General features: G+C 34.2%; 1 protein-coding gene across 1 annotated transcript; it reads right to left on the minus strand.

Annotated features, from left to right (window-relative positions):
- Positions 1-15,393: 15,393 nt before the first annotated feature.
- On the minus strand, positions 15,394-16,671 carry LOC123268008 (triadin-like). The gene is made up of 2 exons (XM_044732891.1): positions 15,907-16,671; positions 15,394-15,594 (listed from the first exon to the last, which is right to left on the minus strand). The coding sequence occupies exons 1-2, from the start codon at positions 16,669-16,671 to the stop codon at positions 15,394-15,396; spliced, it is 966 nt and encodes a 321-aa protein (XP_044588826.1).
- Between the last annotated feature and the right edge of the window lie 2,866 nt (positions 16,672-19,537).

Genomic DNA, 19,537 nt, shown 5'->3' on the forward strand with positions numbered 1-19,537 from the left:
ATAACTTTATTTAATATCTTACAATAATTATTATATTCGGCCTTAAGAGCTGAATTACTCCTATCTTATTCCAACATAAATATAGAAGTTCTTTCTTTTTGCATGATATGTATATTCCCTTTGTAACCCAGCTTTTCCTCATATTATTTGTACATTTATTGTTTTTATTCGTCACTCTATAAGAGTTTTTAACATGAGATTGAATATTTTCTATAAGCATATTTATTGCAGTATTAGGTTCTTGTTCTCGTGATATAACGCTCCAATTTACCTGATCACTTATAAGACTCAATTTGTCATAGTTGATGCTCTGCATAGGCAACCATTCTTTCACGTTTTTATTTATATTAATCGATGCAAACAAAGAAAAATGGTCAGTGAAGGTCACTGTATGGCTGAATGATTTAATATTTTTAATGTCCGATTTTATATAAAAATTATCTATACAAGAGCCACCTTCGCCTGTAGGGTTAGGTCTTGTGACACAGTTAAAATATGGAATATAACCACAATTTAAGAAATTAGTTAGGAATCTATCAGCTATTTCATCCGGACTAATTAAAGTCACCAGCTATGACATGATTAGTACTTTTTTTGTTACTATTAATATAGCACTTGACAGCATCAACATACCCGAGTCAAAATTAAAAAAATGATTTGAGCCTATTGAGCCTCCTTTCTTTTGTTGTTGCGTTTGCATGGAAATTTAAAACTGTATTTTCACCCTCATCGGCCTAAAAATAGGCTGTTGAGGTCGAAATCACAGTTTAAAACTGTATTTTGAGCCTAAAGAGCCTACCTCGAGGGTCTGTAGGTTGTTTCCATCTTTTTATTTTTTAGAATATATAATATTTTTATGATAGCAAAAATTTTATAATTAAAAAACTGGACTTAGAAAATTTTCAACTTTTATCGTAGCAAAAAATTTTTCAAGTGTAGAGTTGAAATAAAAATTATGACTATTGTAATTAATGTTGCAACAATTGATCAATAATCCATAAAATATACGGACAGTAATAAGCAATAACATCTCAACTTAAACTTTTTCTAATATTTATCGTTAGCATATTCGGGTTTATGTATGGGGCATTTCATGCCAAATCGACCACTCTTGACCGCGACGATTTTCGATTTCCTGAAATTTTTGTATCTTTCTCTACCCTACTGAAAACAATTTTAAAAATTTTTTCAAATTTTTTTACCCAACCAAAAAAAAGTTACGAGTTATTTAAAGAAAAATATGTTTTTTTTTTTGTTAAATAACCATAACTTTTTAGAAAATTGACTTATTGGGATTTTTTCTTTTTTTAATTTTTTTTTTAAAATGTACTTTTTAGAAAAAAAAATCAAAATAATAATTTGGATTCATATTCTACGTTTTTTTTTTTTTAACTTTTGGAAAAAACGAAAATTTGGGGATGATGCTCATTTTTTATTTCCGATTTATTTTTTTTATAAAAAACCAGTATTTTTTGCGAATTTCCTAAAATTTTCAGAGTGGCATTTTTTTTCTTTCTATTGTCTTTTTTAGAAATGAAAAAAAAAATTTTTTTTTAAATGTTTGTTTTTCGTTATAGCACTAAAAATTTTTCAGCAGATTTAGAAAACTTCAAAATCCGAGAAAAAAAAATTTTAAATGACAATCATGGATAAGATTGGATTATTTTTTTTTTTTTCAAAACTATAGTCTGATAGTGAGAAAATACTCAAATTCTCCTGAATTTAGGATATGTAAATTATTTAAACGTGTAAAAAAATGAAATCACATTCCATTCAAGTCTACTGTTTATAAATCATTCAACAAAAATATTTTTTGCTGTGTAAATGAAAATAATTTCAAACAAATTTTGTTTGAAATTAATTGCCTCAAAATTTTTGAAAGTTCATGCGTTGCTCCAAAATGGATCAAACAACAATTTCATTTTTTTGTTGTTGCATGTAGTTTTGGAAAAAAAATACAAAAAAAAATTGAATGCTTTTTTTAATTTTTGATCTAACTTCATTGAAAAATAATAATCAAATCTTTTCGATGATTGTTATTTTTAATTTTTGTTTTTATTTTTTTTTTCTCGGATTTTGAAGTTTTCGAAATCTGCTGAAAAATTTTTAGTGCTATAACGAAAAACAAACATTAAAAAAAAAATGTTTTTTTCATTTCTAAAAAAAAATAGTAAGAAAAAAAATGCCACTCTTAAAATTTCAGGAAATTCGCAGAAAATGCTGAAATATTTTATAAAAAAAAATCAAAAATCAAAAATGGCATTTATCCCGAAATTTTCGTTTTTTTTTCCGAAAGTTTCTAAAGAAACGTTAAATATTGATCCAAATTATTATTTTTATTTTTTTTCTAAAAAGTACATTTAAAAACAAAAATTTTCAAAAAAAAAAACATCCCAAAAAGTCAATTTTCAAAAAAGTTATGGTTATTTAACAAAAAAAAAAACATATTTTTCTTTAAATAACTTGTAACTTTTTTTTGGTTGGGTAAGAAAATTTGAAAAAATTTTGAAAATTATTTTCAATAGGGTAAAGAAAGATACAAAAATTTCAGAAAAATCGTCACCATATAATTTTAGTTTATGAGAATGATAAGATGTAAATCAACTCATCGGTCATACTCATCAACTCATCGGTGTAGGGGTTAGTTATCGGTCTGGCAAGCGCGCGGCTCGGGTTCGAATCTCGATTAGAACGGATTTTCATGTTATTTCTATAATTAGCGAATGTTAGGTTTAAATTAAGAGTCACACAGTCTGAATTTGCGATAGCTTTACAATATAAATAAAATACAGATATGACATTGGCAAAATCCTTTTTTTATCATTTTTTTATCAAATGGCATGCGCCGGACATAGCATGCCGCTAACAGCAGCCATTTTTATCTGAATCCATTCCTCTTTCCTTTCTTTCCCCTCGCCTACATCGTATTAACCAATAAGGGTCTTTTTTACGGTAGAGATGTAGGCTCAGTAGGCTCAATTTATGGTTCTAAAACGGTGATTTCAGCCTAACTTTCGTAAAAGCGGACAAATATACCACATGTAGGCTGAAATTACGGTTCTGATATACGCGTCATCATAGTCGAAAAAATCTAAAACCATAATTTCAGCCTATAACTCCTCGAGTAGGTTGTGGAGGCTCAAAATATGTTTTTAATTTTGACTCGGGTATTCATTTTTGTTTATATCATGTGATTTATATGTTCCAGTCACTTTTATCACTTTACCTTTTTTATCTTTCACTATTGTTGACAGGAATTTAATTCCATTTATCTCCTCATCTATCACAGAGTGATCTATACATCTTCTTACATACATGACAACACCATCAGCTTTGTTCCCATGACTATTGTTGTAGTATATGTTGTAGTCTTCAATTACAAATAGTTTAAAACACTGAAGATTCCAAGTTTCACCACAAATGATAATGTCTGGCTTCACTATTAGCCTCATTAAAAGGCATTCTAGCCTCTCAAAGTTTGAATTTAGTCCTCTAACGTTTATGCTAACAATTGTTAAATCATCAAGGTTAAACTGTTTGTTTACATCGTCTATATTTTATCACACAGTATTTCTATATTAAAGTCGTTTTCTAATTCTTCACTATCTACCATAAGTAAGTCGGTACACTAGGATTAGTAGGATAATCAGACGATGTAGCAAATTTGTTCACTTTATACTTCAAATATTCACATTTGCCAGTGTCCGTCGCCTTATGCTTAGTACAGCGGTTTTTGCCGTATTTTTCATTATAGTACGTACAATTTATACACTTAAGTTCTTCACTTTTACACTTCCTTGAATCATGATCACCCGCACAAAACGCACATTCAACGTCATTTGCACATTTCTTGTGATTGTGATTTGACCTGCAGCATTTAAAGCATAAGTTGACATCAATAATATCAAATACTCTGCACCTTTGGTGTGCAATATACAAGTAGAAACCATTAGCTTTTAATGACCAATAGGCTTCAGCTGACAGCTCGAGTATCAACACACGTTTATTGAATGAGTTTTTATGATCAGATAAGACATTGAATCCTCCATCGCATTCGAAGAAGTTTCTGTTATAGATATCATCTACTAGATCCTCTTTCTCTAGTTCTGTGTCTACATTAACTACTTTTATCCTAGGTAATTTTAGGCATTCCGTGTTGACATCATAAGTAGTTCCCATTTTTTCAGATAGTATAGATTTCACGCGCGTAACATCTACACTGTTTTTGCACTGAACAGTAACCGCACCATTTTTATCAGTTTTTATCTTGTTTATTGGTATTGAGATATTATGAGTCAATTTCTTTTTCACAGAATCAAGAGTAGCCTTATCATTATTATTTTTAGATTTAATAACAATGTTAGGTGGAATCACTGTTTTAGTTTTAACAGCCTGGGCAAAAGTCTTGTTACTCTTTTCACTTTTTTCTTTAGATTCAATTAGGCCACGCATGAAATTATTATTACTCACTAATTCACTATTTAATTGCTTTAATAACTCATTTTCCACTCTTAAAGCTTCAGAATCCAACTCTGAAGTAGTGTTACTTTGATCCTTGTCTTTGGATGTATTTAATGACAAGTTGAGACACATTTCGCTCCGAAGTGACTCTTTTTCGTGTAATTTTACTTGAGCAATAATTTTCCTAGCGTCCTCGTTAAGCATGTTTATATCGTACTCAGTTTTGGAGGTTAGGCCATCCGCATGGTGATCTGGACATATTACGAACATTTCACTTATGTATTGACCCTTTGTGTATTTATTAAAGTCTCCTTCATGGTACACATTTTCACAAATTAGACAGATAACAATTTTTGGTACTTTAAAATTCGAATGACACTTAAAAACTTTTTCAGCATTTTTCCCACGATCTTGTAGGTCCGCCATCTTTTGGCATATATGCCAAATTATTTTTTTTCGTCGGTGTAAAATAAATAAACAAATATGTATGGGCATAATATTTGTGAAATATATATGATATACGAAAAAAATTGATGTGAGTACTCAAATAAAAAGTCTTGATGAGTGTAGTATGAAGATAAGCTTATATCTGGAAAAATATCATTAGATGACAAGATTCAATATCATTTCTAAACTATTGACATTTTCAAAGATATAAGCTCATTCTGATGTTACACTCATTGAAATCTTTCATTTGAGTAGCTACATAAATTTTTCATTTTATATATATTTGTGAAATATTATACAATAGAAAAGAATATAAACTGCTAAATTAAAAACAAATCAAATTTCCAGAAAAATTTTTTTTTCGATCATGAAAAAAAAATATTTGAATTTCGAATTTAGACAGAAATTGAAGTACGGTTTATTTATTGTATTTTTTTAAATCTCTTAATACGAATTTTATCATTTTTAAACGATTAAAAATTTTTTTATTTTTATTTAAAAAAAAATGAAAAATTCACTCCGCGGAGTGAAATCTATCAACAACATAATTTTAATCCGTCTCGGAGTGAATTTCACTCTCGGAGGGATCAAATCAATTGAAAATCATTCACTCCGCATTCACTCCCCAATCACTTCGCATTCACTCCGAATATTTTTTACAGTGTATAATTTAATTTTTCCTTTTTTTTTTTTTTTCAGTGTATAGGATCTAAAAAATGTAACACATACAAAAGACGTAAAAATCTACTTTCGTTTTTTTTATTGCCCTTCCATTCCTACTAATTAAATGATATTACATTAAAATGATTGCGTTAATATAATTGTCACATATAATCTTATCAGAAAATTTGATATTGATAATTGATAATAAAGTACTTTGAAAAAAAAATAATGCGTCATTCAAGTCCATTACATAAGTAAACTTTTACTATAACAATAAATTCTAATAAACAGAAAATATCATTTCCGATTATTTATGAGTTTGATTCATAAATCTCCAAAGTTGTCTTTATAAATAAACAATTACAATTTAATTAATATAACTTGAACAACAATTATAACGCACTATAAATCGCACGAGGACAGAATAATGACGAAAATAAATCGTCTATTTAACAAACGTTTCAACTCTATTTAAATATACAAAAAAAAATGTATATATCGATGTCAAATGTAAAAATATATTCAATGTCCTCCTGTTCAAGTGATTATTTGTCCACTCGTCTTCTAAAAAGTGTCTTCAATTTTAAATAAAAGTTCAGTCGTTAATTTTACATAAATATTTATGAGTTTAAATTATCGGTACTTTATGATAATTATTAATAATACCCCACAACTGATTTTTTGAGAAGTATATTAAATAATTCTTTCCATACATATTTATGAGTTTAAATTATCGGTATTTGTGATAATTATTAATCATACCCCGCAATTGGTTTCTTTAAGAAGTATATTAAAAAATGTTAAATATATATCTCTTTGTTAGGATAATAAAATCAAGTAAATGGTAGTACATGATTGTATTAATATTTCATTGATATTAATAATTGATGTATATATAATAACTTATAACAAAATATGCTATATGTCTACTTCTTTATTTACACTAGGGTGCGACAACTCCACTCTTATAAGCAATTAATTGCTTTATGAGGTATTTAAATGCTTGATAGTATTTTATTAATGATACTTATTTAAAACAAATTTAGTACCATTTTCATTTGGTCTTCATTACACAAAAACTAATAGTGAATTGTATTTTTTGTTTTACTTGCTTAGAAAATTCGATTTATAAATACTAAAAGGCGCTCTTAAAGTTTTCGACTTCCAAAACTTTATCTGACTATCGAAGCTCTTTAAAGTTTAAGGAAACTTATACTTACTATTGTGCATCTAAAGCGCAAATCGGAAAATAAATATTTACAGTAAGGATAAGCGAAAGCCGTAACTTTAACAAGAGGTTACATGGAGAGAAAAATATCGTTAGAATCAGGATACGTATCGTTATTCTGACTATGCACCGTATAGTCATTTTTTTTAGAGATACGCTGTAAGGCCGAATCAGCTATACAGCGGATCATCAAATTGACGATCCGTATCATTATTTTAGGCCTTACATTAAATTGATTCAACTATACAGATCCTCACATTGACAAAACAGTTGCCTGTTTTGACGAAACTACATATATTTACAGGAGCTATTCTCTGTACGCTTAAGTGAAACAAATGAATCCTTAAATTAGAAAACTGGATCGTTATTTTAAGGATACGTCATTTGAGGATACGTTGGATAGTCATTTTAACAATATTTTTTTTTTCCGTGTACGTGTGAAAAATGCAATTTTAGAGAACTTTTTTGATAAATAAATAATAAAAATTATATTTTTAAAGTGAAATGTTTTGTATAAGTGTACATTTATTATAAAGTCATGGATCTTATTTAATTAAGTTTCTATTGAATAAGATTGAATGTTCTGAGCAATGATGACAAAAAACATCGTATTCAACTAGGCCGTAAAGAAGCAATCCCAACCCTCAGTTTCAATAAACTCACTCGGAATTTATAAATTTTTTTACAAAAAGTGTCCTTTAACATCCTGGTTTTGGATATGAGCAATTTTCTTTATTCGCGCCACAAGCCTTAAGCTTATTTCATAACATTGAAACTGCTGGTAAATTATCACTTTGCACCCTAATTACATAAATACCTAATGTTACATTTTCATCAAGTGTCACGTATCTATGACGGAGCTATTTTACATGCATTATATTTAAAACTCAAATAAGTGTCATGATCAAAATACGATACAGTATAGAGATAGTTTTAGTGCAATATATACAAAAATGATAAAAGTTATACTAAAAAAAAAAAAGAGTAAATATTGAATGTCTAATCTATCGACTATAAATTATTGACCGGTATCTGTATTCAATACGTTCTCAGAGAAAAATATTTTTTTTTACTTTGAAAATCATTTTAACCTCAAATACAGTAATTGATGATTTTTCAAAAGCTATCACGGAAAAAAGAATACTCGAAAAATTACAGTATAAAATGTAAAATCGGCCCGTCGTAATCAAAACTAGAAAAATTAGTTTGAAATAACATTTTTCTAAATTCAATTTTTTAATTTAATATTCAGAGCTTTCAATGTAAATATTACATTCTACAATGTAATTCTTATAAAATCTGAAATAATTACAATCTGAAACTGTAATTTTTCCAGTTTTCATCACGAAGCGTCACGTTGCATTATATACTGTAATTTTTCGAGTTTTCTTTTTTCCGTGTATATATTTGATTATTCTTTTTAATTTTTTCGTTTGTAAACACGAAAATTTTTATCATTTCGTCTAAAAATTCAACACCAGAGCACGCGAACTTTGGTAGTAGTGTTAGCTCTATATTTGTGCAGAACCAAACCAAAAGCATCATTCCGAAGAAATATTTTGAAAATATTAATTGAAAAGAGCGATTATTAATGTATAAGATTGATCAATCAGACATTTAATTCTACTTTTTGGTTTTTGTGAAGAAAGTAAATCAGATGAATAATTTATGTAAGTCCGTCGAAGTTTTTTCTAATAATAAATAATATCTAGTAATATTGATATTCTATGTCCATTTGATTATTAATAATTATTAATAATATTTTTCACATTGTATTAACCTCATAGAATTTGAATAATAAATAATTAATAATGATTTATAGTAATAGAAATACTGTCAACTGTGAAAAAAATAAAAATAAAATATTAAAAAGATTATAAGTAATACATAAAAAAGGGGTAATAAAATTATGTATAAAGCATATTTTTTAATTGATAAGCAATTCAAAACATATAAGCTTTTGACCAACGTTTAAATGAATTGTAGTTATAATTAATTTAATAAAATGAATATTTGTAATATATAGCCAATAATTAATAGTCAGTCCTAGCGGACAAGTGTGTCATGGTGGAACAATTCGAATCATTTAAATATATAAAAATATACATAAATAAATTGTCCGTAAGGAAATGGTGAGTGGATCAAATAGATAATATAAGTTTCGATGATCGGCATGGAGGACGATTGTTCAAACAATCGTGTCGATTCATTTTTCCAAAAACCCTTTCCACTTGAAAAAAAAAAAAAATCCAATTTTAACAAAAAATATCTCGAGACGAGTTTTTATGAATAGTATTTTTCTTACCTAGGGCAGGAAAATAAGAAATGTCTCTGATTACATGTAATTGTTGACCGAGGCGAAGCCGAGGTCGACAAACATGTGATCTGAGGCTTTCTTATTTCCTGCCCGTGGTGAGAATACTATTTTTCTCCTCGACGGAGGCGGAAAGCGGCATTTTCATTTAGCGCAGCGGGCGGAAAATTGACGCTTTCCGCCCGGAGGGGAGAATAGTATATTACACACCTAGGGAAGTAAAGTAAGAAATGTCTCAGATCACATGTAATTGTCGGCCGAGGCGAAGCCGAGGTTGACAAACATGTGATCTGAGGCTTTCTTATTTACTTCCCGTGGAGTGTATACTATTTTTTTGCTCGACGAAGGCGGAAAGCGGCAACTTTGTTTAGCGCAGCGGGACGAAAGTTGCCACTTTCCGCCCGGAGGGCAAAAATAGTATATTACACACCTAGGGAAGTAAAGTAAGAAATGTCTCAGATCACATGTAATTGTCGGCCGAGGTGAAGCCGAGGTTGACAAACATGTGATCTGAGGCTTTCTTATTTACTTCCCGTGGAGTGTATACTATTTTTTTGCTCAACGAAGGCAGAAAGTAGCACTTTCGTTTAGCGCAGAGGGCCGAAAGTTGACGCTTTCTGCCCGTTGAGAAAAAAAATATATATTGTATAATCCTGTAATTATTGTTTTTCAATTGACGTTTCTCACATTTACTTTAATCGAAATTAAGAAATAATGAATAGCTCGATGCTGCAATACCTTTCATTAAAAATAAACATTTTTTTATCTATAAAAGAAATTGAAATTGTGTAACTATTTAATTGTTAGTATTGTTTAATACTTGTGATATGATTACGTGTAATATTTATAAGATAATATTTATCTGTTTATATTTTTCGTTAAGCTTGGAAAGACCAAAAAGGAACGAAGGGCCTTTAATTAAGCTTGAATAATTATAGATCTAATCTAATGGAATTTTAATTACATTCAAAAAAATATTGATGTTTGTCCTTGAGAAAAAAAGTAAGAAAAGTCGAACAAAAGAAAGTGCCCAATACTAAATGTTTTTTGTCACTAAAATTTTAATTTATTTCGAATTTACAATGTTTCATAAATAATAAAATATGACCACAAGATTGTACGAAATAAAAACAGATACTCTCGTTAGTGTATAATAATTTAATTAATAAGATTAATAATAATAATAATAATTGTACAAACTCCTTAAATCATTTAATTGAATGGAGTTAATTTTTTGTAGATTTGACTATGTGTTTGAATAAATTGATCGTTTTGTAATAAAAATTTTAAATGTTTAAACGATGAACAAAGCATTTTACGTTTTTAAACCTATATTATAACGATCCTTATGTTCATAATGTATGTCTACTTTTACTCTTAAGGACTGTTTATAAAATACATGAAGCGTTTTTCGATTGTTTCGTCTTTCCCTTTGAGCCTCTAAAAGTATAAGATTTAAATTATTCCTTCCTTTCCCTTAGTTATGAAATTCAGTAAGAATATTAGTAAAAATATAGTTGAAATAAATTTTTCTTTATAACTTTGGAGCAAAGTAATTTTTAGTTAAGAAAAGCAATTAAAAGAAAATTCATTGTCTCAAATACTACTTATTATATTTATTTTTATTTATTTATTTATTTAATTATTCCCAAAAGATAGATAAATATGGGTCATTCCACCAAATAAGAACATTTTTACGGGGCGACCCTCGCGGATTATGTTTAAAATTTATGGAGGTGTTCTCTATAATAAGAAATAAATTTCCTACAAGTTTCAGCCTTTAACATGCAGCGGTTCTGGAGTTATGATTTTTTGAAATTTTGAAAAAAAATTTTTTATAATTTTTTTATTAATTTTTCTGAAGAAGGAAGCTTTTTTATTGAAATCCACGAAAAATCTTATCTTTTTGTAAAAATGCACAGCTTTTGAATGAAAATATCCATTTTATTATAAACACATCAGAAGATCCTTTGAAATCCAATTAAAGTGGAAAAATTGATTTTTCCGGTGTACGGTGCAAGGTACATCCAATTTGACTTTTTTTTCTGAAAAATCAGAGTTTTTTACACAAAATATATGGTTTTCACGATGTGTATATTTTTTGTTCAATCGCAATTAAATTAAACGTAAAATCTTTATAATTAAAATACTTTTATTTTTGAACTTTTTTCAGATGTTGATACAGTTTTAATAAGAGCATATCCAATTTCATCATTTATCGGTAAAAATGTGCAATGTCTGTGTACCCTTTACCGTTTTTGATAAAGAATATCGTACGTCTAAAACATTTTTTTTGTCTAAATAATCATCATTCGTTATGAAAGTAAAATCAACGCCTGTAAAATTCTTTATTGCCCAGGAATTCAAATCTTGTGGTGCCAGTATATGTTTTTTATTCTCCATTTGTAATGAAGCTCTAGCAGCATGTCGTTTTACTAGACCTACAAGCCCATCGCATGGTCCTTTGCCATGGGCAGTCGCAAAAAAATGCCACAACGATGATTCTAAAGTCAGCATAATATTAACATAAATTAGTAAATGTTTTTTTATTTTTAAATTGCTGAGGTGCTCCATCTGAGAAGAAAAAATCCTTTCAATAACAGTAAATTTTTCTCTTAAAAATGAAATCAATTGTTCTTGAAATAAATAAATCAAAACTGTGTCATGTTTAAAGCAATCTGAGATACCAACTTAGCCTAAATGCTTAATAGTATCATTTTCGTTTTAGTAAACAGTAGCTAAACAAGGTCGGTTTGATGTCCCGATAAAGTAGATTTCTTCAGTACCGGCATTGGGTTTCTGCCTTATCGACGGTTATTTGTGGAGTTGGGGATTATCATCGATTTGTTGATCGATTTTTACCGACTGTTGGGGGATTATCATCGATTTGTTGATGGATTTCGTTGAGGTCAAAATGCTACCACCCCAACAGCAGAGCTGATACCTTTTGGCTATGTGTGTGTGTGTGTGTGTGTGTGTGTGTGTGTGTGTGTGTGTGTGTGTGTGTGTGTGTTTTCCTTGTAAGGGGGGGGGAATGCTCTTTACGCATTCCAGGCATAGATGTTTTTTATAAATGTACTGCATAGATGTTCTGCATAGATGTTTGGCCTGGATATGTGGCGACTCGACGCAGCGTCATACTAAAACTCGACGCTGGCGCCCCTACCCACTAAACCCTAAACCCCTTTCTCTTCTATCCTCTGATCCCCCATGGTACCGCCGTAAGGCATTTCTTCGCGGGGGGAGGAATTAGCTGCCGCTCTTCCTTCTGGTGGCTAAGATGTTTTTTATTTCTATCTCCCTTCTAGTTTCTGTTTTCTGCTCTTTTTCTCTCGATGGACCGCAACTCTGTAAGCACTTCAGTGGCAAAGGTGCTCGTGGCGTTCCAGACAGCTTCTGATGACAGCATTTCTTCTACTATTGTCTCCGGTTGAATTCTCTTTTTTAGAATCTTCTCTAATTCATCGCGCTGTTGGTTAAAACGAGGACATGCAAAGATCACGTGCTCCACGTCTTCAGCGACACCTGGGCAGGATGGGCACTCCGGAGAATCGTCGTGCTTAAAGCGGTGAAGATAGGCTCGGAAGCAGCCGTGTCCTGACAACATCTGCGTAAGGTAGTAGTTAACCTCTCCATGACTCCGGTTCAACCAGTCGTCGATCCTCGGTATAAGACGATACGTCCATCTTCCTTTTTCTGCAGCGTCCCACTGGAGCTGCCATCGGTCGAAGCTGTTTTGCCGTTCTTCAGTTCTGAGCTCTTCAGCGCTTAGTGTAGTTGACCTTTTACGATGATAAAGGTTCCGTCTTTCCTCAGCGAGGACTCTGAGAGGCAGAGTTCCGGAAATAACGCACACTGCTTCCTCGGATATTGTGCGGAAGGCGCTGGCGACTCTTAAGGCACACCGTCGGTATACTGGTCCAGCCTTCCTCCATGATTCTTGCATCTCGAGAGCGTTGGTCCAAATAGATATACCATATGTAAGCACCGATGTGACTACAGATGATAACAGTACCCTTCTGCTCTGCTTTGGCCCTCCGATGTTCGGCATCAGTCGTGCTAGACTTGTTCCCACTGCTGACGCCTTGGCACTGACGTGTTCTACCTGCTGCTTAAAGTTGAGTCGGGCATCAAGCATCACTCCTAAATATCGAATATAAGGTTGTGATGTGATTTCTTGTTCGGCGACTTTCAGCTTAATTGTCTCTACCACTTTCCTGCTGGTAATAAGCACTGCCTCAGTTTTGTGTTGCGCCAGTTGCAGGTTCACTGCGTCCATCCACCGGTTAACGCGCTCGAAAGTGAGATCGAACACATGGTTTATCTCGTCAAGATGTTTGGCAACGATCACTACGGCTACGTCGTCTGCATATGCTACGAGTTTGACGTTTCTTGGCAGAGTTAGTCTTAATAGGCCATCATACATAATATTCCACAGGAGCGGGCCTAGAACTGAACCTTGTGGTACACCTCCAGAAATAGCATACTCCCTTGGACCGTTCTTCGTGTCATACTTCAGGACCCTGTTTTCAAAGTAGCTTGCTACGATCTTAAGAAGGTATTCTGGTACATTCTTCTCTTGGAGGGCCTGCATGATGCATTCCCAATTGGCGGAGTTGAAGGCATTTCTGATGTCTAGGGTCGCCACCAGGCAATACTTCTTCGTTCCACCCTTCCATCTGGTTCCTGCGATTGCTTCCTTGGCCGTATTAACAACCAGTTTGATTGCGTCCAGGGTTGATCGTCCTTTCCGGAATCCATACTGATTGTCTGCCAGGAGTGGGTCGACTACTGCTTCAATTCTCTGGTGAATTATGCGTTCGAATATCTTACCCGCTGTATCTAGCATGCAAAGCGGGCGGTAAGATGACGGTTCATCCGGTGGCTTTTTCCCTTTAGGAAGCAGCACTAACCGTTGCTGTTTCCACTTTCGAGGAAAAATCCCTTCTTTGAGGCAGGTGTTGTAAACATCCAGGAATAATGCCGGTGCTGCCTTTATAGCTGTTTTTAAGGCAATGTTAGGGATTCCGTCTAATCCCGGTGCTTTATTATTCCCTACGCGGTTGCAAGCCTCCGTCAGTTCTTCTTCCGTGACAGTTGGAATGTCCTCCAGTTCTCCTTGAGCTAACTGGTAGTGAAGCTCGCGTTGCTGCGGAAACAGCGTGGTAACGATTCTCTGCAGAAGTTGTGGGCATGTGGGTGCCGGCATTTGTTTGACTTTTAGGTGATTCATGACCACCTTGTACGGTCTACCCCACAGGTCTTTGTCCACCTCGTTGATGAGCTCTTTCCAGCATTGCCTCTTACTATCCTTGATGGCTTTGTTCAGTAATCGACGGGCTTTTTTGTACTCTGCGACCAGCTCCGCAGAGTTAGGTCGTCGATAGCCACGCTGGGATATTCTCCTTTTCTTTAGACACTCTTTCCGAAGAACGCTGATGTGGTCGTTCCACCAGTGTACTGCCGGGCGTTGGCTTATGCTGCATTTCCGGACCATACTTGCGTCACAGGCCTGGACAACTCTTTTCATCAGGTCCTTGGTCATTTCTTCTGCGGGTCCAGTAGTAATCGGTTCACTATTCAGGGCTATTATCAATGTGCTTGTGTCAAAAGACTTCACTTTCCATCCAATGGTATTGAGTGACTTGATTGGTCTTCTTGTATTCCGGTCATGTAATATTTCCCAGAGAATTGCCTTTGTGGTCGCTGGCTGTGTAGATATCCATCACCTTCCAGTCGTATTTCCCACTGATGAGGCTGCTGCTGACGAAAGTGAGATCTACAATAGAGCTTGCTTCCCCTTTAGTATAGGTTGGCGTATCACCACTGTTGAGCTGGACTACATCTAGTGTAGTAAAAGCTTCCAGTAGTGCTTTTCCTCGCGCATTGGTCTGCTTGCTGCCCCAGTCTACTGCCCAGGAGTTGAAGTCACCGGCAATCGCGACTGGATAATGCTGCTTGGCGTCCTCGGTCAGTTTGTCCAAGAATTCAGTGAATTCAACAATGGATAGGCTAGGTGGTGCATAACAGCTGTAGAAACGGATGCCGTTAACTGTTGCTGCTACAAAGCCGGCATTATCATTGTTAACTACACTCTGGAAGGGATGCTTACCACAGGACCAGATGACAGCCTTGGTAGTGCTGTCAGATTCCCAAGACTGGGTATTCAGGTGTTCGTAAGGCTCTGCTATTAGTACTAAGTCAGGCTCTAGTTCGCGGATAGTTTGCATGAGCAGGTCATGCGCAGCCTCACAATGATTGAGGTTGAGCTGCAGTATCTTCATGTTCTTTTGTTTATTAACCTCTGAAGCGCCTCTTGGAATACCGGGCATTTGTGGTTGCCGGCGTAGTGGGCAGAGTTCTCTGCGCTTTGGTTTTCAGCGCATAATGCACATTTGGCTGGATTCTTACAACCAGCGATCTTGTGCCCCTCTTGTCCGCACCTGATGTAAAGCTTAGATCGGTCTACGCTACTTTTGCACTGAAATCCATGATGCCCGAAGTGCCAGCACTTGAAGCATTGGGTTGGTCTTCTCGTGGCTCTAATTCGGCAGTTTACCCAGCCGATACGGATTTTACCGCTTCCTTCCAATATCTTCCGCGCTGCAGCTGCTGGTAGAGTCACTACGGCAGTCTGGGTACCTCTGTAGGCCTTTCGGATCTTAATTGCCTCTAGCGATACCTCGCAGGATTCTCCGGTTGCCATCTGCAAGGCGGCTTGAATGTCTTCCCTGGTTGTAGTGTCATCAAGGTCTCGGATTTCGACGTCTTCCTGTGGACCTTTGCAGATCACTTTGGCCTCTTCTTGTAGGATGCCCTCGATGGTTTTCTGTAAAGCTTGGCCTTTATCGGAGCTCTTCCTAGAGAGCGTAATCAGCATGTTTCCGGCCCTAGTTTTATGGATCTTATCCACCGTAGTACGGACCTGCTCGTCAGGGACATCATTTTTTATTTTACGCAAAATCTCAGCGTACTTCGCCGGCTCAGCTGGGCGGATGATCAGTGCGTCTGGCCTGATCCACTTTCGCGATTTCTTCCGTTTAGGTTCAGGACGGGGCTCCTCGGGAAATTGCTTTGGGAGCTGTTCTTTCCTTTGCCTTCTTTGTTCTTTCTTGGACTGGACTTTCTGCCAAGCAATCGCTTTTGTCCGTTCGTCCCTTTGCATTGTCGCTCTTTGTGGAGGGCTTTGTCTCAGGTCCTTCTTCTTGGTGACTTGGCTGCACGTTGGGTCTGGAGAGGATCGATCTTTCCTTTTTCCAGTCTTCGTGACAGTTTCTCGTTTGTCTTCGATGACCGATTCACCGTCACCTTCGGCTCCGGTATCCATTGCTTCGTCAGTCACAACTACAACTTGGTTGGTTTGCCCCGGTGTAGCACGAGGAGTGCGTCGCGATGCTAATCGCCATTCTTCATCCAGTTTTTTGAACCTTCGAAGGGCGTTAGTTACACTAGTCGCCTTGGTCTTGATCTCCTTGTGGATATTGACTTTTGACTGAACGAGATTATTTAACTCATTAGTCAGCTCCTCCAGGCGTTCCAGCGCTTGCGTTCTCTTCATTTCAGCGCTTGCTTCAATCGCTGCTTGTTGGGCATGAAGCCCGTTTTCATTCTTGTTTGTTTCCTGTGAATTACTCATACTTTTTGATTTACCAGCGCATCGTACGGAGTGGAGCGGGTTGTCATAACTAGGAACGGGTGTACCCTCGGAGATAGTACTCCTACCCCGGTTCCCTGAGGCCTAGCCGACACTTAGCCAGTCCCGGAATACACGGACGGACTAGACTCGCTCGGAGCGGTGAAGATTCCGACCTCTAACACTCACTGCGTACTTTCTGATCAAGGCCCGAAGTGGCTGGCTCCTGATCCACTGCTGCAACTTACACCTCGGTAGAGCAAGCTCACATCAGCCGTGGCCTGCATCGTCGGAAACTACGATACAGGTTCCGGTCACTCCCAGTGGGTCACAGCAGAGAACGATCGTCTTGTTAGGTCAGTTAGTGCGACCAACCCATTAAAGGGGAGTTTTGTACACGGGAGCGTATTTTGTTTGGTTATTTTGCTTGGCTCCTACCCGCTGTACCTCATCAACTAAGAGATTAAGTGTCATCCAAGGACAGCGAGCGTTCTCCCATCCGCTCGGGGAGACGCGCCCGGTAGCAGTATCTCTTCTGCCCCGAGTGTGTGTGTGTGTGTGTGTGTGTGTGTGTGTGTGTGTGTATCAGCTTTGGTGTTGATATGATATGCACTTATTTGATGTGATGATGAATTTTATATATATTCAAATGACTTGTGGTATAAGTATATGCGAGACAGATCGATACTTACGCCGCTCTGGTGTGATGAAATGGAGGTATTGAAGTTTATTTATCGATTTGAGGTAAGTTTGATGTTAATTGGTGATCTATGTTATCGACTGTAGGGTATTGTTGACAGTCGGTTTGAAACCGAATAGATGTTCTGTTTTATCGACGTGAGTTAAGAGTTTTTTTTCTGAATCTTGTAGTTTGAAGTTGAACCTGTTTTTTTCGCGTCGTCATCATGAATTTTAACGGTTTTTACCCCCTCCTCTCTCGATTACGTTATGTTTTTACATCCAACATGTTTAAACCTGTTTTTGGTATTGTCGTCGTTGGGAGGGGATCGTTGGTGGGAAATAAACTTACTTCAGTCCTCTGCCTGCAGTTACTTCAATCAGTGATTCAGTTTAAAAAAAACTTGTGTCTTTTGTTAAAAATATTTAAAATTGTGTACTCTACAGAAAATCAAGTAAGTCATTTATTTCATTATTCTATCTCATAACTAATTTCTACTATTATTATTAACTATTTTCTATAAATTTCTTAGCTTAATAATTCAAAAATGGATTTGAGTGCTATCAATAAAATCAACAACTTACCGAACTTTTTACCAACTAAAAAGTTTGAAGAACTGCAACTGAACAAGATTTATCAAATCACGGAAATTAAGAAAGTCAACACAAAATATGGACCAAAAATTTTGGGAATTGTTGGCAACTTTTGTGAACTTGATATTTCATAACCCCATGGTAAAGTGTCTGTACTATTTTTGAGAAGTTGACGTTTGTCATCTTCCCAACTTAAAGCTAATTTCGTTCGAAGAAGTGTATTAACTTCATGATTTCTACTTTTTATAACATATTCATCTTTTGTTACTCTTATATTATCGAATAGACATTGTTTATAATCATCAAACGTTATAGTTCGCAAAGTCGATTTTTTGACACCTTTTGCTCGCATTTTAACCGTATCATCTTTTATTTCTTCATCAGACTCATATGCTTGAATTTGATCTTTTCCAGATTTATATATTTGAAATGCGTAAAGTTTTGCTCTTAATCCAACAAATTCCGACATAATTTTACCATTATTTTCGTCTTTCATTAATCCTAAGACTTTTTTATTTACTAACGGAATATTGTAAATATTATTTGGTGGATAGTCAGAGGTATCAAACTTTGCAATATCACGTTTGATGATTTCATATATATTAGGTACAGTAAAGTGATAAATTAGACTATCTGTATCTGTATACATTAATTTAGAATCGTCATTTTTAAAATTTTTCTTTACATAATTATAATGAAAGTCGTATATATAAGTTTTTGACATATCTAAAATACAAAACCCAGCATAGATTGGTTTATTAAAATTAACTTCAGCACATTTCATTTCAATAATAATCATATTACAAAATGAGAGTCATAACCAGACATATTATGAAAAACTACCGGTATTGTATGTGATTTTTTATGATTTAAATTACACGATAAATGAGCAGGTCCTCTGTAATATCCCGTAAAATGATTATGATCGTAACATTTGTCTTGAGAATTTATAATTTTTTTTTCGCAAATATAACAAATATTTGCCTGTTTATGTTATTCTAATTGTTGTTGAGCCAAAGGTTTCATAGGTATTGGATTTTTTAAATATGAATCTACTTCGATTGCAAAATTTTTAAGTTTACCCACAAACTAGTCAATGCAATTTTCTGAACGATTAATTTGGAATTTCGATAATTTATTATCATAATTACAAAAGCGGTAAAATGCAATGCTATGAGGAATATGAATATCTGTATCATCATCGGTGGGTGTCAGTGTACATTCTAGATCTGCATAAATAACAAATGGTACAGTATCCTGTCTTTGAAAATTTTAAAATTTTATTTTCCTCTGTTGGAAATACCATGTGAACTTTATTAATTTTGAAACAATCTTTTTTATGACGTTCAAAAGATTCTCTTATTTTAAAATGATTTAAGCATCGCTCACAAAAGAAATGTTTCTTTTCTGATTTTGTTACACTACTTCTTATTAAAGCTGATAAATTTTTAATTAATGCAAAATGATAAATCGGTTTATAATCGTCATAATCATCGTTTTTCATATTTAAATTTATATT

This window comes from Cotesia glomerata, linkage group LG6 (assembly GCF_020080835.1).
Source record: "Cotesia glomerata isolate CgM1 linkage group LG6, MPM_Cglom_v2.3, whole genome shotgun sequence".
In the NCBI taxonomy this organism is placed as follows: domain Eukaryota; kingdom Metazoa; phylum Arthropoda; class Insecta; order Hymenoptera; family Braconidae; genus Cotesia; species Cotesia glomerata.

Bases quoted from the DNA above. Each gene is read 5' to 3' on its own strand.
- LOC123268008 (XM_044732891.1), bottom strand. From the start codon at position 16,671: ATGAAGAGAACGCAAGCGCTGGAACGCCTGGAGGAGCTGACTAATGAG. The intron at 15,595-15,906 runs GTGATCTGCAAA...CATGGATTTCAG, and splicing joins TCCTACAAGAAGAGGCCAAA to TGCAAAAGTAGCGTAGACCG.